Source organism: Anabas testudineus, chromosome 17 (genome assembly GCF_900324465.2).
Source record: "Anabas testudineus chromosome 17, fAnaTes1.2, whole genome shotgun sequence".
NCBI lineage: Eukaryota > Metazoa > Chordata > Actinopteri > Anabantiformes > Anabantidae > Anabas > Anabas testudineus.
In genome coordinates this window covers 14,396,439-14,420,614 of record NC_046626.1, presented here as the reverse complement: position 1 = coordinate 14,420,614, position 24,176 = coordinate 14,396,439, and the positions used below count along the sequence as shown (strand labels likewise).

General features: G+C 40.7%; 1 protein-coding gene across 4 annotated transcripts in view; it reads right to left on the bottom strand.

Moving 5' to 3' along the window:
* Positions 1-22,761, bottom strand: part of mib1 (mindbomb E3 ubiquitin protein ligase 1) — a 46,271-nt gene extending 23,510 nt beyond the window's left edge. For all 4 annotated transcript variants that reach the window (XM_026373950.2, XM_026373951.2, XM_026373952.1 and 1 more), the window contains exons 1-12: positions 21,908-22,761; positions 20,746-20,917; positions 18,285-18,414; positions 16,317-16,421; positions 15,269-15,335; positions 14,627-14,831; positions 14,236-14,419; positions 12,593-12,737; positions 12,348-12,481; positions 11,420-11,527; positions 11,110-11,307; positions 10,747-10,898 (exon numbers count right to left, since the gene is read on the bottom strand). In XM_026373950.2, the coding sequence (XP_026229735.1) occupies positions 10,747-10,898; positions 11,110-11,307; positions 11,420-11,527; positions 12,348-12,481; positions 12,593-12,737; positions 14,236-14,419; positions 14,627-14,831; positions 15,269-15,335; positions 16,317-16,421; positions 18,285-18,414; positions 20,746-20,917; positions 21,908-22,136 (1,829 nt within the window). In that variant the 5' untranslated portion in view covers positions 22,137-22,761. The remainder of the gene's footprint in view (positions 1-10,746; positions 10,899-11,109; positions 11,308-11,419; positions 11,528-12,347; positions 12,482-12,592; positions 12,738-14,235; positions 14,420-14,626; positions 14,832-15,268; positions 15,336-16,316; positions 16,422-18,284; positions 18,415-20,745; positions 20,918-21,907) is intronic.
* Positions 22,762-24,176: the final 1,415 nt, after the last annotated feature.

Here is a 24,176-nt window from a genome sequence, read left to right as displayed (position 1 = left end):
TAAAGCGGATTGACAGCACACAGCTGTGAGAAGTGTATTAACACAGATGTGGGGTGGAGGAAGGTAAGGATGGGTGGGAGGGGATATTGGGCGGCAACGGTTGGCTAAGTAGATGTGTGTCACTGGCTGAACCCACAGCACTTAGGGTAGTAACCCAGTTTCTTGTCCCTCTCTCTCTGTAACAGATTGCTATAGGCTAGGCAGGGCATGCAGGGCACACAATACTGCAGTGATATTGCCCAAACCAGAACAGACACAACAACCATTTAACTCACTGGATCACATTCTCCAAACTCCATCCCACTGTGCATAGGAAGGAATTTCACCCCCCTCTGTATTTACTCACCCTCTCGGGTGGCTGTGACATTTCCTAAACAGGACGTCACACCTTTAAGACCAGGCTCATCCACCTGCCCAACCCTATCTTTGTGCTAAGAACAACTGTCACCTCCAGTTCAACCTCCCCTCATTATTATTCCAAACCATTCCACTGCAAAAACATTGCACCACATTTCCCATTTATTCAATTCTTTGCAACCCAGTCTCAAATTCAAACCTAAGCTGGTGTCTCCTAATCCATTTTTTGATTTACACCATTGCCTCAGCAATCAGCCTGCTGGCTAGCATAGCATGTTTAGAGGCAGTGTTGACTTGTGGAATGTGTTGGTGTTGGGCAAAGATTCATTAGAGACTTGCTGAACAATTCTTGACACCATGCAAATGATAATTGATCTCTTCCAATTCTATTTGTGATAGAACAGCTGGTATCACTGTAAAAAAAACAGCTGAGGTTTAATCAGAGCAAAAGAGAAGTAACAAAAGAGAGACATAAAAACAATGATGTGTGTGTGTGGGAAAAAAAGAGAGAATAAGGTACAGCAAGAGAGAAAGAGGGAGGGGGAGAGAGAGGTGGTGGTGGGTGGGGGGTATAGCCAGGACCAATCCACAAGTGCTGAGTGGGCATTAGCGCCTTCATGTGACCTATGGCCTGCCTCTGCGCCTAAAACCCAAATCCTGCTCACAATACCTTCCTGTTCCACTTGGATCACCCTTGTTTTCAAATATCAGCAACTGCTCCAACCAGCTACTGGGGACACCGCTGGCAAAAGGGGTACATTTTGGCAGGAGCGAGGAGCGGCAAAGTGGGGGTGAAATAAGAGAACAAGTTTGAGGTGAGAGAAGTGGGAGGAGAGAAGTGAAAATGTTTAGTATGTCAGCAGGTCCATTCAGCTTATAGTGCACCTCTGCTCCCAGGACGCAACAAATGATCGTCATACAGGACAGGTGCGCTCAGAGGCTCCTTACACAACGGACTCTTGATCAAGGAGAAAACTCTTCCTTTATTTGCTGCTGTTTTTGTCCAACCCTTAATCTACCTCCTCCACATTTTCACTGCAAAGAGAAATAGACTACCTCCTAACGGCAAAAAGGAAGTTATATTCCACTGATCCTCCTGGTTTCTCACAGCTGTCTGGAGGACAGCAGGGGTCACTGGGACAGTCAACTATGGTATGGACTTCAAAACTTCTGTTATGTTCAGGGGCGGGGGGACTGGCTGTTCAGCCTTACATGGCAACCAAAGGAAAGCCCAGAGTGTTGAACTGAATTTACACTCAAAGTCACCTTACAGTGCAGACTACCATACTTGGGAGAGAGAACGGTGAGGAAAAATGTTCTGCTTATAACTTCCTGACCTTGGGAAAAGGTGAGAAAACTTCATACCTAAGATTACCTCCTTGGTGTACGTACTTCTTTATGTACCCATATGAACATATGATAGCTATGGAATGTAAAGAAGTATGTATTCCTGGTGGGGTGTGAATCCTCGTTCTGGAAAAATTATGTTGGACAGTTTTGTCCGAGCATAGGTTTGTGCTTTGCAGATTTGTTAATATGGCTGTGATCATGGTGTGAGAGAAAGTAGCAAGCAAAGTACAGAGAAAGCGAGAAAGGGAGAGAGAGCATGAATGTGAGTGGTAAGGCTCATGCATTAGCTATACTGTCTCTGGGCAGTCTCACTGCAGCAATAATCGCTGTAGGGAACTTACTGCTTTCTCAAACTGGCTGACTTGGCCAATAAAAATCTCTCATCCAAGATATGCCAACAATTCATTGGACAATTATGCAAATTAGCATAAAATGATAGCAATCATGTTTTAGGTCTGCCTTGACAGCTGTGTGAGTTTAGTGCACTACCTTTTAAGTCATCTACTCCAACTATGGGCAAACGGTCACCTGGTGCCATATGAACAGAGCCCCCTTTCATTATTGTGATTTTAATGCATTACAGCCCTTGAAATTCAGCCAGCTGCAACTGAGCCACAACTTCAGCAGGCAATAAATGGTATGCTGGACCTGCTCCTGAACCATTAATACCATAATCTTGCCCAGTGTTTCCACATGGCTCAAACAGAAAAAAGTAAGGTGAACTGGACCAAAATTCAGAAATGTTGCTGGCTTTTATTTTTTTAAACATACAACTGAAAAAGCAGGAAATAGTTGATGAGAAAGCAGAAATGAAGAAGCGTTGAGGTCCTATCCTAGTGGTGTATCATATGGCTTCCGTGTTAACAATCTTGTATGTTTAACTATGGCTGCCCTCCCTTTATGCTCCTGCCCTTATCCGCACCCCCCACCCCGCATCAACCCGTACTCCCCTCCCTTCCCCTGATTCCTGCTCTCATTGTTCACGTTTGCTATGCTTGCCAAATGCTTTGCTGGGCTGCATGGCAGTCAGATTAGACCATCAAAAGTGACAATGCAGGATCAGGGTCAACTCTCGCCTGTCAGCTGATTCCAATTGTCAACTGTTTCAAACAAATAAAGGCAACAGAACATGGCCAGAGGCACAGAGAGAAATGAAGCAAGGGGGGAGGTGGGGAGTGGTTTGCATGGTGAGCTATTCATATCTAGCACTTTCACCTATTCTGACCCTCCTCTCTGGCCAGCACCTGTTATAGCACAGGTTTACCTCTCTATAAATTCTTTTAAAGTAAATCCTTCTGCTATGCTAAATTTATTTTTACCACTGCATCTCGGGTCAAGCTTGAAAAACAACATGGAAGAAACAATAAACACAGAAAAAAATAACCTAAGCATTTAATGTAATAGTTTCTACCAGCTAATTAGCAAATCCCTGGCTTAACAATAGTAATTTCACTATCACTGCAGTAAACTCTCGGATGATCTATGATACTGTAAAACTAAAACAAATACAAATAGGTACAGTAGGTATTAGTATAGTAGTTCCAGGTATGAAATACTCTCCCATCTAATTATAGTTATTACAAATACAAAAAATGACATTGTTGTTAGAGGCTGCAGGCTGGGATGTAACTGTGCCTACAAATTTTCTACTGCAATGGAGCAATGAAAAAACTTAAGCATGTAACTATAGGACAAGTCTAAGAAAACACAGTGCACTTCACTGTGAAAAGATTAATTTGTCAATTGTAGGGCAAACTTAATCCGTGTATCATTCGTTCATTTGTTTTTCAACTTAAAACAATAATAGAAAATTAATTTTAATTTCCAAAACCAAAATGAAAAAAACAAAACAGATAATGGTTTGTTTTCCGATTTTGTGCACAAATGATCAAAAAATGGGATAGCAAGCACTCATATTGCATTTTCATTTTTTCATTGGGAATTTCTGGCATGTCGAGCCAAAAAATTATTGTCTGACACAAGTGAGTGCAGACTATTATAAGTCGTATCTCCCAGTTTGTCTGCGACTACAGCTGCTTACATGCGACTACATTTCCCCATAGTAACAGTGATATGCCGTGGTATGGTATGCAGTGGTATGCCCTTATAAAATTTGAAGGTTCGGTGAAATAAAAAGAAAGAATAAAAGAAAAACTTTACTAATTTTTTAAATAAAAATAAGTACTCTTGGCTTGAAGGCAGAACTGGAACTGGATTCATAAGAATATAAACAAAGCTCAACAGAGGTATTGATATTTAAACAGCTGCTAAATGGAAACGAATTAGCCTGCAATAATTAAAACAGAACAAGAAAAAGGTCAGTTCTATAATGTCAAATTATTTTTTGCATTTAAGGATAGTATCAGAACACGGTTTCATTTTTATGTTTCAGTTCTTTCATTTAGTGCATGAGATTCTGTCTAGCTCCCTTTCCTGTCAAGATAGCAGAGGCGTGTATGAGTATATGGTTTGAACTGCATGTTTCTGCTGGGCCCTCAATAGCAACGGCCTGCTGCCTGAGTGACAAACACAGCAGATGCTGACATTATCAAATGCTCACTGCCTGTCGTCCCCCTGCTTTTGCCCTGTTATGGCCCTCAGACGAGGTGAGCAGCCTGGCCACCTGACTCTGAATGACTGAGAGACTGTGTGTGTGTGTGAGCAAGCATGAATGTGCATGTGTATGTTACAAATAGATCTGCCTCTGGTGTGCCATATCAAGCTGGCCCTATGTTGACCTCCATCCTGTCTACAAGCAGTGCCGTATATCCCTCAGCTGTCGCTGGCCACTCTGAGAACCTCATTCGTGCCTTGGCAGAAAAAAAAAAGTCAATAATTATAACAGCTGACTATGTTTCAAACTCCCCTACAAAATAGTGTCAAATAAACATTTAGTATGACTGATTAGAAAGAAAAGAAGGCAGAAAAGTGCGGAATAAATGTAAATATAACTTAACTGCATCTTACACAAAGTTCAAGTCACACATTTTGGGAGGCAGTGTTTTGTTGAATGTTAAGTTGAATGTGTTACAACACTAGTGAAAAAACTGTGGCAGTGAGATTAAAAAGGGAACATTTTTAAATATAAAGATCTTGTAACGGACTGCAATACACAAAAACACAATCACATTATGCTGACCCCAGCACTGTGATCATTTTTTTAGCTGTGTAGGGACAGATTTTTTGGTAAAAAGGTTACAGTACAGTACTAAGACAAAAAAAAAAATCTGCCCGCAATCACTGGTCAAACTCTACCTTTTACACTACAAATCAGTATTTAGGAATTAAATTGACTGGCTTAAATTAATGTTGTGACTTGACACCCCATAGTGCTTCTGTAGCAGTATGAGTGAGAGAGTTTGTGTATGTGGTGAAGCCTCCACATTTGTCTGTTGGCCCTTTTGGTGACCGAAGCAGCAGTGTACTTGCAGCAGGGCCCATCTGTCAGAGCCTGTAATTGCTTCATGACTCCAGGACATTTGACTCAAGTGCACTGCCACAGATTATTATTATCCTTTTCTCAGGGAACATTTTTTTCACACTCTCTGGGAGGGGGCAAGCATAAAACTTAAAAAGATAGCAAGGAGGATAAATAGGCTGCCTGGAAGGCAGCAAAGGAGAAAGTTAGGTGAGGTTGATCAACAGTAGCTGTGTGTTATTGGTGTGGTGGTAAATGAGGTGTAGTGTGCTAAATGTACTTGTGTGTCAGAGAGTGGATGAAGGTGAACAGGTAAAAGAGAAAGCATGAGAGGAAAAGAAACACAGAATTGTCCATTTCAACTAGTGGGTGAACACGGTGCAATGATCCACATCTCAGGTTTTAATAAGATGTTCAAATGCAACATGCTCTTTCTCTGCTCAGTGTTGCTCTGGCTCTTGTTGGATAAAACGCCACTGCAGTAGACTCTCTCAGACAGTTCACTTCACTTCACTCGAGCAGTTCCTATTTCTCTCTCTCTCTGAAACAGTGACTCCACAATGCTTTGCTAAAGCTGGTAAAATGGAACCAAATCACCTCTTGAATGGATTTGGTCCCCTTCAACCAGCTGTAGCTATGCTTTGATGACTACGGGAGCCCCTCTTGCTGTGATGCCTCCAACACAATCACTATAACAACAGCAGGCCACTTGTTGATGATGACTGACTTATGGCCTTCCTCTTTCAGCAACATCTGGGATGTTTCAGTGTTTGTCATGTTCAATACTAAAATGGTCGCATTTCCAATAAAGAAAACAATCCCAGCTGCAAAACTTTGGTATGGTTTCCTTTCCTATGCGTTGCCTCTCTCTCTCTATTCTGACCATACTGTCAAAGGTGGTGTCTAAAATAGCAGAGACGTGCAGTGTGCTGCGTATTTTAGAAACACAGCACTCACATGTTGGTGTGAGAATGTACGGCTGTCTTGCTAAGATACCTCCTAAACTGTCACTGGATGCTAACACTCAATTACACTGCGGGTGGGAATAGACACAAGGGGAAAAAAAAAACGGCTAATGCTGCTCAGCTGGGTTGCAACAGGACTGTAAAGAAGAAATACAACACTGAAAGTACAAAGTAACAAAGTACAAATATAGTTTTTAGAGAGTCACACAGACACACACACACTCAAACTTTGTGGCTCCTACCCCTGAAGCCTCCCGCAGTGATGTTGGACAAGCTGGGGTAGATGAGAGCCAGATGCTCTAGAGGATAGGAGCAGACACTTGCAAACAGATACAGTTTTTCACGTTCTTTCATTGTAGCTGCAGAACAAGCAAAGCAGATCAAACCAAATTCCCTTCACACTGTGTCTGCCACGCTAGATCCTTTTTTTTTTACTCTCTCTCTCTAGGTTTTTAGCCTTCTTAAATTGGCACTTGATTCTATATTAAACTCACCTATTATCAAACTGTAATTTATTTAAATTGTGCAATTACTCATAGTGATTTGAGGTGGCTTAAAATGCAGAAATAGTGTATTAAATAATTTGTAAAAAAGCACTACATACTTATTTTCATTTGAATTTCAAATGGTCTCCTTTGGACCTGTAACCATGAATTTGATAATAATGTAAAAGACACCATCTGACTCAATCATAGCAGTCTGACTTGATTAGTCAACTCTTAAATGACCAACAATCCTAATTCAATCAACAGCAGCCATAAAGAATGTGAATAGAGAGGAAAACCCCTAGAAATGCAAACACTCACCCAGTACTACCATTACGGTGCTGCCTGTTAGTATATCTGGAATACTAGTTTGCAATTCAAAGCACAGCGTGAATGCTTGCAGAGCTCTCCATCACCTCAGATTACCATAGGGGGTTGCTTGTGTTTTGCCATATTAAAAGAAAGCTGAGAACTATATGAGAGAGGGAGGAGGGCAAATACTACATGGAGGTGACACGTAAAAGGGTACAGACCGCCGCTGCAGGGCTCGTTTGGAGCCCGTTTATGAGTCATGGGCTATTAATCGTATTGTTTACAGTATTGTAGCAGCTACTGGCTTCAAGCAGCCCAAGGGAAAGACACAGAGATGAGCCAGGCTCCCCTTGCAGGCTGAGGCTGCGGTAAACACACACAGGACACACAATGTGGAGGTCTGAAAAAATCCTTTCCTGAACACGTTACTGCTGGTTATACCAGCACTTTTAATTTACTAGCAATTGTAAAACTTAACAACTAGGTCTAATTTATGAGGAGATGCATTTACACTCCGTAGAGGTGTTTGTGTGTGTGTGTGTGTGTGTGTTTCTGTGAGTAATGAACAAGGTGAAATATAGTAAAACTCCCCGGTTCCTGCCGCACCCCTGTTGATAGAGTTGATTTGTCTCAGTATCTGGGACTCCAGGTTGAAAGATTCATCTGTCACCCACAGGGTTCTTCCTATGTGTCTTCCTCAATCTTCTTTCCACTGCTCGAAGACCCACCCGTGCTCTTAAAACAACCAAGCACGTAACGCATATTACACACACTCTAAGGACTCTGACGCAGTCTCTACCTGAACCCAAAAGCTTGTATTTGGTGTTAGTAATGCGCTTCACTTTTTTCTTTTTTATTTATTCAGGGTTGTTTCACCAAGAGCAACCATCCTGGTCATATTTCCACAGTTATACACATTCATACCAGGAAGCTTCCCAGTACAACCAGCCCGGTCTGCTGGACGCTGAGGTTAAAGGTCTATTCTGAAGGGCACCACAGGAGTTGTGTTGTTATAATGTTAGAGAGAAATATAGATTAGGCATGTTTATGTCATGAATGCCAGAACGTTCTGTGCCGGTACCCTATCTAAACACAAAGAGACAGAGCAGACCCAATTCTGAGAGTTACTATCAAGAAGCAAAAATACCATCAATCATTAACCAGAAAGCTTTCATGTCAAATCCCTCATCTGAGGGGTGTCTGATTACCTCCAACGTTACTTCTTCACAACAGTCATCAAGGGTACTTTTTTTTAGACATATGATTCTATAGTAGAAATTCCTCTAAGCACTCAATCGAAACAACTGCCTCTCAACTAAAAACACACCAGACAAGGTACTTTCACTTCAACCTAGGGAGAGATTTTCGAGGGCTTTAGGAGTTGTGGAGTGTCTCCCTGATATTGCAGGAGCTCGAGCGTGAAATAAAAGTAAATGGGCAGACTGGAGAAGGCGACATATATCTTCGTTTCTGTGAAGGCAAGGGGACAGATCGTGGACTGAAGCAAGCAGTGCACACACAACACGACAGGCACCCTGATACAGAAAATACTGTACTCCAGCACTTTTTGCCTCTAAATCAATAAGTCCTACAGCAATTCTGCTTTCTACTCCTTTATATTCAAACTCCTGGTTTACACATTACACCCTCATTGCATTTTAATATTTATAATACAAGCTATTTTGTCTCTACCAGTTTGTGACCTTTCCCCAAATAAGTTTACTATTATTCATTCAAATTTAAAAGCTGTGTAATAAAAAAATACAGAGTAGGTTTGTAATATTTTTTCCTTCTCCGAATACAAAGTCCAGCTGAGACTAGTGGCCATATGGGCCATATTTTATTTGTTTTTGTGCATGCTCTGTGTGTAATTTTTTAATTATGTATGTATTTTTGGCTATTATTTAAATATGATTGAGATGTGGATTTAAATAGAATAGACCTATATCTACATAAATAGATTAAATTATAGAATTTCAAGGATCAAAAAAATGTGGGACGACCTACAGAAGAGCAGGCAAGCTTGATCTGTATGTTCTATATTTGTAAAGTAAAAAGAAAAGTACATTACACTCTCTTTTACTCTGACTAATTCTTACTTTTTTTCTGAAGTTTATGTTCATTTGTGTCTTCTATCTATTTCTGATGTATTTTCATAAAGCACTGTAACAAGTAGCTTGTAATTGTTTTTTGAAAATTATTCCTGAATTATTATTATTTCTATTATTATGCTCAATAGATTAAAAAAAATAAATGCATGAACCACAATCTCTGTTCTTCTTACAGTAAATCTATTACATTTCAATGAAACTTAGCCGAGGTAACCAATATTTAGTGTTTTATCAATGTTTAAATCAATCTGCAAATCAATTGATCCATGTAGCACACAGGAAACAGCCGCTTTAGACAGTCTATTCTGCCGTGTGCCAGAGGTGAAGGGCTGGCTCTGACCAGGCTTGTGGCAGGTGTTATACAGGCCTCTGACCTCAATTCCATTTGTCCTCATGCCAAAGCAATGAATGCCAGTGAAGGGGAATGACATTTAGCCTGGGATAACCACCCTCACTCACAAACATACACACACACCCAAAGCACTCAGAAGGGCAGCAGCTGTTAACTTCTCTAGAAACTGCTCCAGTCTATCGCAGTGACCCTGTAACGTTACTGCTCGTCACCTTAACAGACGCCACTGGATGATCAACGTGATACAGACAGTCATCTTGCTTTAATATTCTCATGGTTGAGAGACAAGAATAAAACAGCCAAAGAGCGGTGCAGCAACCTGCCGGAGCCAGAAATAGCAATAGTCAAGGACAAGGAGAACTGCTGCTGCACGGGACAGCAGCTTCAGGCCAGCCTCTGCTCACAACACAAGGTGATGGACCAGTGTAACAGTAAAAAGAAACAACAAATGAACTTCAAGGGCTATTAGTTAAACTAATAAAAAAGTCAACATAAGACAGATGCTTCCAGAGCCTCAAAGGTAGTACAATTTGAGATTATACCATCTGTTGGAGAGATAAAGCCTATAGGCCTGCTCCAAACTTCAACAAATGTCAAATTAAATTGAGACACCAATGTAAAGCAGATACCTGGATAAAATGTTACGACTGAGGAAGTGGGATAAACAGTGTTTATGTTAATGGCTTTAATTAAGTGGAATCTGTGGACACAATATCCACATTAGATATAAAACTGATTTGACCACACGAGGCTATAGTATTGTATTATATGACACGTTAAAGAGCCTGTGTTCTTTCAACCACTTAGCATATTTTTCAACTATACAAACTATGGCCTGAAAAAAGCAACAATTTGTCTGTCAAAATATTACATTGTATAGGTCAGTGACTGCAACTAGTTTGTCTCCTAGTTTAGACCACATGTTTTATTCTAACAAAGTAAAGATAATAAGAAGAAGAATTAAGTAACAGATTAGTTCTTAAGCAGCCAATGATCTCCATCACTTGGGTGTTAAGAAGTAAAGTATAAAGTATAAGTTATGCTTTAATAATACACTTTACATTATTGGCACACATACTTAACACAGTTTGTCTGGTGCCTGTTCCTTATTAAGACTGAGAATCTCTGGATAGCACCAACCTGATTTGGATTCAGGGTGCTGAGATTCTTATTGAAGCTCAGTTTTTTCATACTTTTGTTACTGGTAGACCATCTGAATTCCAACTAAGCGGTTCTGTGCATCAATGCTATAATTAGTAATGCAAGCATAAGTGAAAGCATTCAATTGGCATTTATAGCTATCTTAAGGATACTGTTTCCACTGATTCCACCTAAACATGTCACTCAGACACCAAATAGGTGTGACAACAAGAAGTGGGAGTTAAGTGTGTCGTACCTGGGGTTTCCTCGCAGGGCAGCATGGTGCAAGGCATTAAACCCATTGTTGTTGGTGATGGTGACGTCGGCACCCGCCTCCAGCAGTACTGACAGCATATCATCCCTCTTCTTGCTTATGGCATCGTGTAGAGGTGTGTCCCCCTCTGAATCCTAAAGGAAAAGCTTGTGTTAATTACCTCCATCTTACTACCTGCCTTAAATGATGTCTCTGCTACTGCAGTATAACCAACACAGCACCAACTACATCGTGTACAATCAATTTAAATCAGACTGACCTTTGACAGTGCTGTTGTATACACCATTTATGTTTTAGCTTCACAAAACATTTTTTAATAGGTAAATAAGATTTAGTGAAAAATACCTGGAGGCTCGGGTGGCAGCCAAAGTCCAGCAGGGTTTTGACCACCTGCAAATGGCCTTTGTTAACAGCTATGTGCAATGGAGTCTGCCTTCGCTTGTTCCTGGCATTCAAGTCAGCACCGCCCCTATGCAGCACCTCAATGACAGAACCCTCATCACCAAAGGCCGCATGGTGCACTGCCCGGTCACCATCTTTGTCCTAGGTACAGCGACACACCCACATAATGACTCAGTGTTGTGTCTGAAACTGGCCGTTCACTATGACAATGAAGAAGCACATGGATGGAGAGGAAATCTGTAAGTTTACCAACCTCAGCCTCCAGGTCCACATTGTGTTTAAGCAGAAGCTTTAAGACATCCACGTGACCATTCTGACTGGCTGCCTGCATGGCAGTATGTCCAGCACACTGCCCGTTCACCTGCAAACACAGAAGTCAAAATGAGAATATGAGTGTCATTGTCATGTTTCATGTTGAGATCTGCACCTACTCAATTAGCTATGCACCTGAGGGGCTAGGACGTGTGCGTTTAAGTGTTTGTATGCATGGATGTGTGTATGTTTCATCACCAACTGCAGCACTGCAAAAACTCAGAGCATAAATATTAATGTGGAGTCCTTTGGGAGTCTTGAGACGTCTCTTGTCCTGGCAGGCGGATCACTTGGCCAGGCACAGCGTACTCAGCTTTAAGCAAATAATTCCACTGAAAGGCAGTAGGGCATCTGGCCAGCCTTCACCACTGACACACACACACACTCACACAGTCATTCACTCTCTCTTGTTCTGTGAGTGAAGACAGTATTGCAGACTTGATGTAACCAGTTCCCACAATCTATATAAGGTACAGAAGTCTGATCTGTGGCAAGTAAGTGTTTCCCTAGCCTTGAGCCTGTGTCAGAACACAAGTTGCCACCATGTGGGGTTTGTAGTCCTCCACTCGATTCTGAGAGTGAATCAGGTCTGTGCTGCAGTGCACACCGGTGCTCCTTGGTGCCCCCTTTGGGCCCAGTCTTAATGCTTGTCAGATTGACAGAGGTGCAGGAGTGGGAGGATTTCAGAGCCCTTTTCTAAGAGACTCTCAGCCTCCTCAAAATACTGAGAGCAGAGTAAAGCATAGCCATGGGTATTCTAGCTCCAATTTGCCAATGTACCAAGATATTTTTATATTTGGTGTTAATCAAAGACTCATTTAGACAACCAGCAGATGACCATACCCATATACTAAAATTACAGCACTTACGTCCACCTCAGGTCTTTTAAGGATGTCTTCCACTTTGGCCAGGTCTCCATTGGCTGCTGCCTTGACCAGTTCCTCGTTGATGTCTCCAGACTCTTGTGTCTCAAAGAGTTTCTTCAGCAACTGAGACAGACGCTCTTAACAAAGGGAAAACAAGAGGTTGCATGTAGGTGTCGAATAAACAGTGAGCAGTCAGACAATGAACTAAAATGACACTCTCTATGTCAGTAGAGCATGTTTGTATGTACCTCCAGAGGCGTTGCTGACAGCGGAGCCAGATGGGGCAATCTTGGTGACAGCGGCAGGATTGTACGTCCAAGAAGTTCCACAAACTTCAACCTTCAGGTCACTGTCAGAGTAGATCTGCTGCACACGGCCAACTTTTCCCAAGGTCTGTTGATGAATGTTGCAACAAACTTATTAATATACGGAGGATAAAGTGAAGACAACACCAGCTTAACAAAGCAATTACATGGAGCAGAAACAAAGTTTATTTTACAAATAAAAACTGACGGAAAGCAGAATATTAAACCTGTATGCTCATTATTCAGACGGCATTCACTTGCACTGGAAAGAAGATGGATATAAAAAAGAGACCCCTTCACATGGTACACTATTCCTCATCTATACAGGCAACAGGACAGAACTATTTTCAATCATATCATCTCGATCGTGGGTATATGAGAGAGAGGCACTCTGAGCCTGTCAAGGAGGGCCTGGGGCTGTCCTGGAGGATGCCATCAATAACAAGAACTGCTGCAGTTGAAGCAGCAGCGGGTGGCAAATAGTCATGGATAGTGATCAAAGCTACAACCCGTCTCAGGGTTTTAAGGCTCATTAGCTGCTGGGGGGGCAGTTTGGTAGGGACAAGTGGCATACTGGAGTAGGCATTACATAACCTAAGGCGTACTGGCTAGCAATGAATAAACTCCATAATAAGGGAAGAATAAAGTCTTGTTGAGACAGAAAAAAGAGAAAGAAAAACAGACAGCAAAACAGTCACAGCCTGATATGACGGCACAAATTGTGTCTCTGCATGTTAATCATACTGCAACATTTTTCTAAAGATGATGAAGAACTGGTGCTGCCAAGTGTGAGGGGAACAGCAGAAAATTACACAGACAGTTGGATGAATTGGGCCTAATTTATAGAATGGTCTTGCATACAAATTACGTAAGTCCAAGTTAAAATTTTTATTTTAGATTTCTTTCATCAGGTTTAAATGGATATGACGTTGCTGCACATAGATAAAGTAAATAGTCTAAGTAGACATATGTCTAAAAATCTTCTACTTTTTAACAGTATGTCATGTAACTTACTTGGTTTAAGACAAATATGGTAGCTCTTTAAAAACACTATCCAATATTGTTGTTTATCCTATATTCGATTTTATAGCCACCATTAAAGAACACCATTTTCCATAAGCCATAGGCTTTGACGGGCTAAACTTTATGACTTGACAGAAAAGTCGAGTCTATGCTCGAGTCAACCAGTGGCAGAGAGCTCAGAAATGTCTGGAATAACAGCAGAACAGAGAGGAATAAAAGCTGCTGATGTTTTGAGACAACTGAAATTATAGCCCGAATGATGAAATAATGACTTTAGGAGAGAGTGTTGATGTGTTTTATGTATGTGGGCATATGTACCCGCTCTGCTGCTCTCAGCTGCTTCAGAGCAGTGCGTACTGCTTGTTTTTTCAAAATGGTGAAACCTGATTTATACATTTTTACATACTGATTCAATAATTAAAACATTTGATAAGTTGTTAATATGGCATTCTCCTGTGGGTTATAAACTCAGAAGACTTTCGGTTTTACCCAGAATTTAAATGCATAAGTCTCAATGCAGTTACATTTGCGCAAATCAGTGTGAACATATTTCAAACTCTTACAGGGAGCATTGCCTCAGCCCACTCTCCATGGCCTCTCTGTAGAAGCTTGATGCGGTCGATATCATAGCAAATCTGAACAAGGTCTCCCACTAGGAACTGGGAGGTGCCTCCTTCTGCCCCGGCTGCAACTTCACCACTGCGCACGACATTAGCCTTTGTCAGCACAGCTGGGTTGAATGTCCATCTGAGAACACAGGAATTAATGCATAAATGTAATGCTACTCAAAAGTGAACAGTAAAGTTAAACAAAAATAGAAAATAATTAAAAAACCTATAATAAATTTGGAAAAAATGTTAAATTAAACTAAACACAGAGAACTACGTTAATAAAATAAATCGGTCTCAGTCATTGCGAGTCAATAAATTTGAGCCTGTTCATCTAGGCACTCACCTGTTACCACTGGGATACTGAACGACAATGTCGTGGTCCTCATCTATGCCACATACTGTGCCTGTGGTGGTGAGGGTCTCAAACATGCCATCAGTCCACCCACCATGGCCGTGTTGGAGGGACTGGACAATCTCTAGGTCCAGGTCTATGTTGACCAGGTCTCCAATCTGTAGACCCCCAGGATTTCTGTTGCCGTTCTGTTCACCTGTTTGATAAAAGTAAGGTTCAGTAAATCATTAATACATTTACATCAGTTTTACACATTAGTTTTTATTTTTAACATAACCTATACAAATAGGAGAATATATATTTTTATATTTTTAAATACATATGTGGAGGACTACACAGGCTACAACAGTGCTGCTACCTATTTGTAATGAAAGTATCAACCCTAATGAATGATTTCCTTAGAGTGCCGAATTCAGAGAAACAATTCATTTCTGGAATACCATGAACAAGCATGACTTTAACTGCTACATGGTTTCAGCAGCCAGGTGACTATGTAGTGCTGCCATCTAGTGACCAAACACATTTTACTACTATGTCAAGCTCTCCTAATGCCCTTGAGTTCACTGCACCACAACAGTAGGTGAGAGATCTGGTGCAATAATGATGGTGGACATACATCACTGGCTTACTTACCTAAAACAGGACAGTGATCTCTGTAGAAAGAGCCTCCTTTGGCATCCTGAACGCATTTGAGATCCGACTAAGATAAATGAGGGAAAATGTTAGGTAATTACCACATTTTATTACTGAAACTTAAAAATTACACACTTTAAGCTGCAGTCGTATCGACCTTTTCTATAATTTCAACAACATCAGTGACCTAAAGGTAAGGCGAAACAATTAAAAACTACACAGTTACACAGAGAAAGCATCACATCATTTGTTTATGACTCAGATGTGCAACGCTGTGGCAGAGTTAGAGGGCAGAGATGATTGTGACGCAGAGTAAGCACTCCTTTCGACAAGTCTCGACAAATTAATAACTCAAGTCTTTCCTACTGTATCCTGCCAGTGGGACATATTTGATCTTATGATGCACAAAGCAGACATTACCAAACAGGAAAGGTGTTGGCCACTTATGCTGCATTTGGAGCATATATTAAGCTGCAGTCCCTTTGTATTTGTCTAAAGGATTTGCCCACTGTCTCAATGAGAAACAAAGCCAAAACAAAACACTCAAGATGGGAGGTCAAATTTAGGATTTATTTAGACCAGAGGCAGATGCCATTTACCTTCTTTCCAACCTATTAAGAGTAACAAAGGAGAAATCTGTTATGCAACCAAGTAATCTGATTGGCTTCTTTTGTACAACGGCAAGGGCAGCATCCACCAATGAGGAAGACACTTTTCATTTGAGACGCGTGTGTAGCTGCACTCACAACAACCCCAAGAGAATGCCCCCCATCCTTTAAAGTTGACCTCCATGTTTATTCTCCCCCCTAAAAGTTGAAAAGAACAGATTGCCTTTATCATGCAGATACCTTCCCCTTCCAGCTGCCTGTACAATGATGCCTTACTCATGCTGGCCGCGTGGCTCTCACAAAGGCCTGGCAGCAAAAGAAAAAGCCTCAGGGCTGGGGTCAAACACAAAAGCCACATGACAGCTGATCTTTTGAGAGACTCCCCTGTGTGTGTGTGTGTGTGTGCCTGAATGTAAGGGTTAGACTAGAACTTTGCTCACCATTCCCTCAAAGCCAACTCTGTACAGGTTCTTGGCCCCATTGTCCCACAGTACGTAGGCAGCACTGTGAGGGCTGGCTGCGCTCCAGTCCTGGATCTCTGTCACCTGTGGAAGAGGAGGGATGAGAATAAGCACAGAAAAACACAGCGGAAGCAGGGAAATGATGGAGTTAGACTCATCATTTACAGAGAGCTTGAATTCTTCAGCTCACAATTTTTCTTTGTTTTAATTTTCTTCACAATACATGTTTGCAGTTCATTCTAAATCTCTTGCTGTTTTCCACTAGTTTGGAATATCTGTGCAAACAAGAATTTTTCAATTTAGCTTTTTTACCATTAATGCTTATTTGCAAAAAACAAGACAAAAGCAAAAGTAGTCCAGACTGCTGAGAACCAACTCACAACTTTTAGAAAAGATTTTAAAGGGCTACGTAAGCAAAGAAGCTTGGCTTAAATAATAATATGAATGCAATAAGCAAGTGAAGGGTGGACTTCAGAATCTTTTCAAATTTGTAAGATGATGTTTGGATTTTCACTCTCTCTCCATCATTCTTCACAGCAGCTTAACACTTTCAGAAGACTGAGAAAGTGTCCAGATAAGAGCTGCAGTGGAGTAAATCAATTCTGTAATTAAAAGCTGTGCCTTAAGTAAATATAGAAATCAAATCATTAAATTATATTCAGGCCGCTTCCAGGGGTAACTGATTAATGGGTCTTAGGAGGTAATATTCATGCTAAACTAACAGAATATCTAAGCTGCAGGACATGTAATAGTGTTTTTCTGGAGAGCATATTGCTTACAGCATCATAAAACAGTAATGAGATATGCCATTAAATAACACAGCAAAATGAAGTCTTAAAATGCCTGGAGGCCCTCTTAAATTGAATACTCTGGGGACTGGACCAGAGTCAAAATACAAGCACTTTACAGCACAGTTAAATTATAAATCTAAATAAAAGTGTGCTAAACCTTTGTATGGAATAACCTGGAAAGGTTATTTCATGGTACTAAATATGGTACTAAACACACTGCCCGTCCAAAAAAAAGTCACCACCTGGAGTTAACTAAGCAAATAGGTACGAGCCTCCCATTGGATAATTACTGCATGGATGATTATGTTTCAGCTGGCAACATGATGCAGTGAGTAGCTTCTCATTTCTTAAACCACCATGTGCACAAAAGATGTTTATCTGTTTCAGAAGGGTCAAATTATTGGCATGAATCAAGCAAAGAAAACATCTAAGGAGACCGATGGAACTAATAAAACTGGCTTAAGAACTGTCCAGTGTAAGAAAGTCATGTGGTCTGATGAACAACTACAGCATAATGCAGCACACCCAACTGTGTATTCCTAAAGTGAATTCTTTTGCACACTGGTGTGCTTTTAAACGTCCACGAGGCACTGCCTGACTCCAACATGTTGAGTCAGGCAGTGCCCTTCCTGTTTTGGTGGAGACTCCTGCACATTTCAAATTAAATCATATCCTAGGATGCAAGTTTGTTTTTTCCTCCCTGAGACTGTTTAAGGGAAGAGATGATTGTTCTTCACAGAGGGAGGAGGAGGGGGGTGTACTCCCTTCAGTGGCACACATCGCTCAAATTGTGGGTCTATGCCTTAGGTCCATGGAGTTATTATCCACTTAATTTTACAGTTTTAAAATTAAGTTGAAACATGTTTGCCCATATTTTTAAACAGTGCCTTGGGTAGATTTATTCATTCAGACAAAAATGAAATGTATTACTACTGATCTGCTTCCCTGCTAAACAGAATCGATGTTTGCTTTGAACACAGTTTATTGTACAGTTTTAATTACCTGGAACATTTTTTTTAAGTGGCAAAGCACAGTAGCAAAGATGTTAAGTACTGCATATTTGCTTTTATGTATTATATGCACACATAGTTGATTTTGTTGCAATAGACTGCGTAAAGCAGAGTTTGAGGTTAAACCCTCCTAGCTGGTACCCTACCTTTCCTCTCCTTCCATTGCCTCCATCCTGGTCCTCCCATTGCCAGTCCACTCCTCGCACCACCCTGCCACCAGCAAAAATCCCTCTGGCTGTGATTTTCTTTGACTTGCGCCGCGACTCCAGAAGTACTCTGCTCAGATAAAAAGTTTAAAGACAGAAACAATTATTATTTAAACTAAGCTTTAATCACATCAGTGTGTAGTAAAGCAGGTGTTTACAGACCTTCTGTTGATATAGAGTGATTTGACTGTATTTCAATTGCAAGTCAATATGTATTGTGAACCTTTTCTACAGTAATAGTTCAATTAAACATTTCAAAAATGATCCCCATGTTGCGTTGCTTCCTGCCACCTTGTGTCCTCTACTACCCTTCCTGCTGCTGTGCGTACTGCTCTGGAGTCTTGGTGTAAATTACTTTCAGCAAATGGGACTAGAGATGAAAAATCTTACTGTGCATTGGGCCTCAACAGCATTTAATCTGCTGTAGCAACCATGCAGTCCCTTATAGAAACATTTGTTAGAGGTGAGAACAACACATCATTTCTGATTCCTCTTTTCAGTTCTTTGAAATCATAAACATAATTTTACAGCGGCTGAAGGACAGAGATGAGCTTTGAGCTAAAGATCAAATTGAATTCTGACTTTCTACTGCTATTTTTATGTAGTTAAGTTAAACAAACACATCATCACGCGGCAGATGTCATACTGTTCACACCTTACTGACACTTCTTTCCCTTTTGATCCACACCCAACGATCATGGTACTGCAAATTAAATGCAAAGCCAGCAGTGAAACAGTGAAATGCTAATTTTGGGCATTTTTAAAATTACTATAATGCTGTGAGCTGCAGTGGTAACTTCAGCATATCTTCAAGCCTAACTAATAAAAAAAGGTAATAGCAAATAAAAGTCTCATTCAGCTGAGGTTCTAACCATCAAACAATAATATGAGCCTCGATGCTAGACATGCCAGCTGGATGGTGTAGGTCTAACCAATGCAAACAGTGTGTGGCCTCAAACCACTCCCTCCTCTGCATTTAGTGAAAGAATCTAATGTGGTGTAACAAAACACTCCACCAAACCGTCAGAGCTCTGTGAGATGGTGAGACCTCCACCCATTGTTCATTATGCAATGTCTGTCTTGGGGGAAATGAAGTCGCACTCACTCGCAATTGAAAAGGCTGCCAGCTGTTGGGCCATGTGTTCATTTAGTAAGCTACAGAGTTTGGCTGAAATAGGCCCAAAATGGATGGACAAGTTTAACTAATACATTTAAAGTCTTTAAATCAACTGACTGCCTTTCCTACAGCACATTACCTACCTTAAAACCTGTGCAGAACATTTCTGACTGCATAAACTAAAACTGTATTCAATAATCGACTCAGTCTTGCCAGTACATGCATCAACTGGTAACAGTGTTTTCACTTTCCACCTCGCCCAAAAAATATAAATTGTTATTTTGGCAGGAAATTCTTGTAGGAATAGTGAGAAAAGGAGCCGTTTTTAAAAATGTTTTTGACTTTAGCTTGAAAGCTTTCCACAATCAAATCTATGTTCCCCTCACCGTGGAGCATTTGTTTAATTTCGGTAATGTATACTATGGGACCAAAGAGCATCACATATGGTTAACACACATATAAACTACCAGCAGCAAATAAAGAGCCAAAGAGAAAATGATGCGGCTCCAGCTGTGACAATGGGATTTGAGAGACAGAATGACTTCAAGCATACAAGCAACAGTGATAAATAAAGCAGCACAAGTGGACTCCCGTAGCACTGTGCTACACATTTACAGTGTTAGCCTTTTGTCACTATTTCTATATACTGTAATTACTGACTGTAACACAGTTATTACACACTTATGAGCCATGGTATGTATTAAACAGGAAGCTGGGTGACATAGTAATGTATTGAAAGGTTTTCATTATCTTTGTTTATCAAAGTTGTTATCTAATTTAAGGGTATAAAAGAGAGGATGCTGTATGTTGTATAGACTGTAAAGCCATGATGATGCAAATTTGTAATTTATGATCAGGGTATTTGAATAAAAGCTGATTTGAGTTGATCTTGTGCAATTACAATAGCTTCTGCAGATTCGAAACGCTACATTCTCTCAATGTGAAGCTCTGCATTCATGTAAGTTTGACAAAAGGTAGGACTGCATCTTATATAAAAACGAGGCTGAGTCGTTGCCTGGCAACTGAGGGCTGGGAGCAAAGAGATAGATTTTGTCTGCCTGCGATCCAGGGTGCACAAAACAACTGTAAAATGTCTCTCTCTCTCTCTCTCTCTCTCTCTCACAAACACACACAGAAAGTAACATAACACCAAGCTATTGGTGTAAAAAGGGTAAACCAACCAATCAGAGTGAAGTGTAGGGATTACCTGGCTACCTCATGTTTATTTATTATTGGCGAGTGCACAATTAGACACAATGATAGCACATTTTGCTTTGAACTAACCTCTCGCTGCCTGGGGTTGTGATCCTGTAGAACCGGTGTCTCAGATGATGCTTGTCTCCATGGTAACAAGTAGTGCAAAGATCGTAATTGGTGCACTCAGCACATTTCCAGCGAATACCAATGATGGGTTGTTGACGGCAGGTATCACACATGGTTCCATCATGCTTGATGCCTATGGGAGGTAGTATTAGTCAAAGTGAGCTAATTGTGGTTGTAATGTGTAGTAGTATGTGTATAATGCACAGTAAGTTTGATATACCATGATATACATCACTGGCCACTTTATTACCTGTAAAATCTATTGTGATCCAATAAAGCAGCTCTCCCATAAATTTTACTTTAACAAAACGATTCTCAGACAGATCATAATTTCACTGGACCCCTAGTTTATGTAAATAGAGTGGTAACACCTTAATTTATTACTCTGCAGTACAGGAGTACCTAATAAAGCGGCCAGTGAGTATAATCATGTACATTATGAAACTTTTCCAGTCTCCTTACTATTAAATTGGCTATGTTCATCATCTCAAAATATTTTACCTGCTAATGCATGTGTGGCTTCACTCTAAAGAAACAATTTAAACTTCACAGAGAACTCAACTGTTCCTCAATAAATAACTGTATCACCAGATGGAGATCGCAAGAACTAAATGAAGCCTGTCAGCAAGCTTTGCACTGAAATCTGTTTTGTAATATTAATAATAATAATAAGAGAGATTAAGGAAAAATAAGGTGATGCCAACCCTACACAATGTACAATCTAGGAATATGCTTTCATATTTTTTCTTAAAGTAACAAATTATGTTATGGGACATATTCTTGAATCTGAACGTGCATATCATGTAAGTTTCCAACAGCTTTTTTTTTTTTTTTGCATCTGTTGCACACAGAGTTGTCTGGGAGTTGTCATCTTGTATTGCAGATGTTGTCTGTGTTCACTACAATTAGTTGCTGTCGCTGAAGAATTAAGCAGCTATTTCAAATGCTAAATTGTGTGTTACTTTCGTAATCTTTTAATTAAAGCAACAAGTAATTCGTGTAGTCTAGATGCCTCATTCCTAAACTAAAGCCGACTAAACACAACCTATAACGTCAGAGTCCTTCTCTGTACTTAGGTGAATGGCAAAGTGTTGATAAACAAAAGCAGCTGATGTAAGTTTACCTGTTGGTGCACTGTCTAATATCCTCACGTCGTATGCTCCAGAACAACGGTAGTTAGCGGCTGTCCCATTATCCCAGACAACAACCACCTCCTCTGGACTTTCAAAACTCCTCACAGTGCCAACATGTCCCTCTCCACCGTCCTGCTTCCCCCACTTCCAGTCGGGTCCGCGAACCACTCGGGCTCCGACTCCTTCCATCATCGCTCGGTTATTCCTGCCGGTGGTCATTTACGAAAGGATCTCGCAAAGCCACAGCGATACTTACAAGTTAGCAAGCTATCGTCGCGCTAGTGGACAGTTTCCAAATGCAAGTGCGAGCAAGTCCTGAGAAGAAAGAGACAAAGCTAGCCTGCTAGCTAAGCAGCAAAGTAAGCTAACTGCCTAAGGAGGCTGTTGGACCCCCTTTCCGAAAACTACTCCAACAGCACAGCTCTCGTTAACAGTGAGCCAGTGGCTCTGACAGGATGTCTCAGAGAATGAAGAACTATTCAGCCTAAAACACCAGTTAGCAGCCACATTGCTAGCTTAGCTGGATCTCAGCAGGCTTGCTGTGCCTCCCCTCCACTCCACACAGAAGAATGCCACCTCTTCAACTTAGCTTGCTAGCGAGTCGAGTTGCTAGCTACAGCAATGCTAGCAAGATAAACCTTTCCTTGCTAGCCAGTGTTTTTCGTCAAGGAAAATGTAGTCCTTTTGGCTGTTGCTTGTCCTCAGTGTTGTTGTATGTGGTGCCGAGGATCCATTCAAGGTGTTGCCTTTGTCATCCAGAGATGGTTCCCTGGAGTCAACTCAGATTAGACGCGTCGCCATTATTGTCAATCATCGCTCAGACCTCAGACGAGCAACAACTAGCTCCGGAGGTTCACGACAAAGCACGAAGACGCGAAGCTGGGAAAACAAGTCCAGCCCCCAGCGCGCCTGCGCATCCGAGAAGCCAAAGACCCTCTTCCTAAAATTAAAAAATAAAATATATCATTTTTTTGAGATGAATCTCAATATTAGCTGAAATTTTGTCAGGTGTTTTCTCATCACAACGATAAAGTGTAGGTGCTAAAATGTTGGAGTCTTTGCAGAAACACATATATATTTAATAACAGAAGTAGTTCAAACATTGATAATTAAATAAAATCCAGCTTACTTGTTAAATTGAAGCATATCTTCTTAAAAATAATTAAATTCACTAACAAATACTTAATGAAAGTACAATTAGATTTCATAATAAACATAAACATAGGGTGAACATGGATTAGGAAAGTCCACTAAAGGCTAAAAATGTCCTGTCCATTGTCCACCTCAGTTTTTTCCACTCTGTTGAAAGAGTATTAGTATAAGAGTATTCACTAGTTAGAGAGTGCCATGCAAGCATAATAAACCATAAAGTCATAAAGGTGTCAAACAGATTTTAATACAGGGCTTTCTATCCTAAAATGGTTTTTAAATTGTATAATTGGTCATTTTAGTTCATAAAGAACTTTAGTTGTGCACACTGTATTGAGAGACACATTTTCAATTAATTACATTTCCATCCAACCAATTGACACATTGTGAACACACTCTGTGAAAACACAATCTTTGCCCCCTGTGGGCCTTCAGTCCCCGGGAGAGTTGTTTGCTTTCCCTTGTTGACAATCCAGTTTTACTGCCACTGCAGTAAATCCATGATCCATCAGAAGCTAAATGTGTTTTGAGATGCTCACGTCGTCATTGCAAGTAATCATTTGCCTCTGTAAAAGAATGATGTATAGTGCAAAGGCACGAGGGCACAAAGAAGACGCAGAACAAGACAAAAATAAATAAGTAGAGAGGTGTAAACAGAAAGAAACACAAAACACAGAGATGCAGCATGACTGAAGAGACAGATATGCATCCTGCTTCTATAAAGTTGAGGTAGTTTTACATGTTTGTGCCAAGGGGCCCATTGTGCAAATGGTGCAGATCGTCACTGTGGACAGCAGGGGGCGACTGTCTGCCTCTGGCTGGCTCCATTGATAGCTGGTGAAACAGCGCCACCGCTCGGTGATACACATGTACGGAGAAATCTCTAGATAGATATGTGCACGTAGATGTCGCTTGGGGGCTGGTGGAATGCGTCTGTCGCACCGCCATGTTGGAGCAGGACTCTGCCCCTTCAATTAGCAGAAAATAAATACTTTTGTGCTGGTTTTATATGTTATAATAAAATAGATGTAAATAATAATAATTAGGAGGAATGACATTTCACAGACGAGAAGTTATCTTAGAATTTTAAAATTATACTTTTGCGAAATA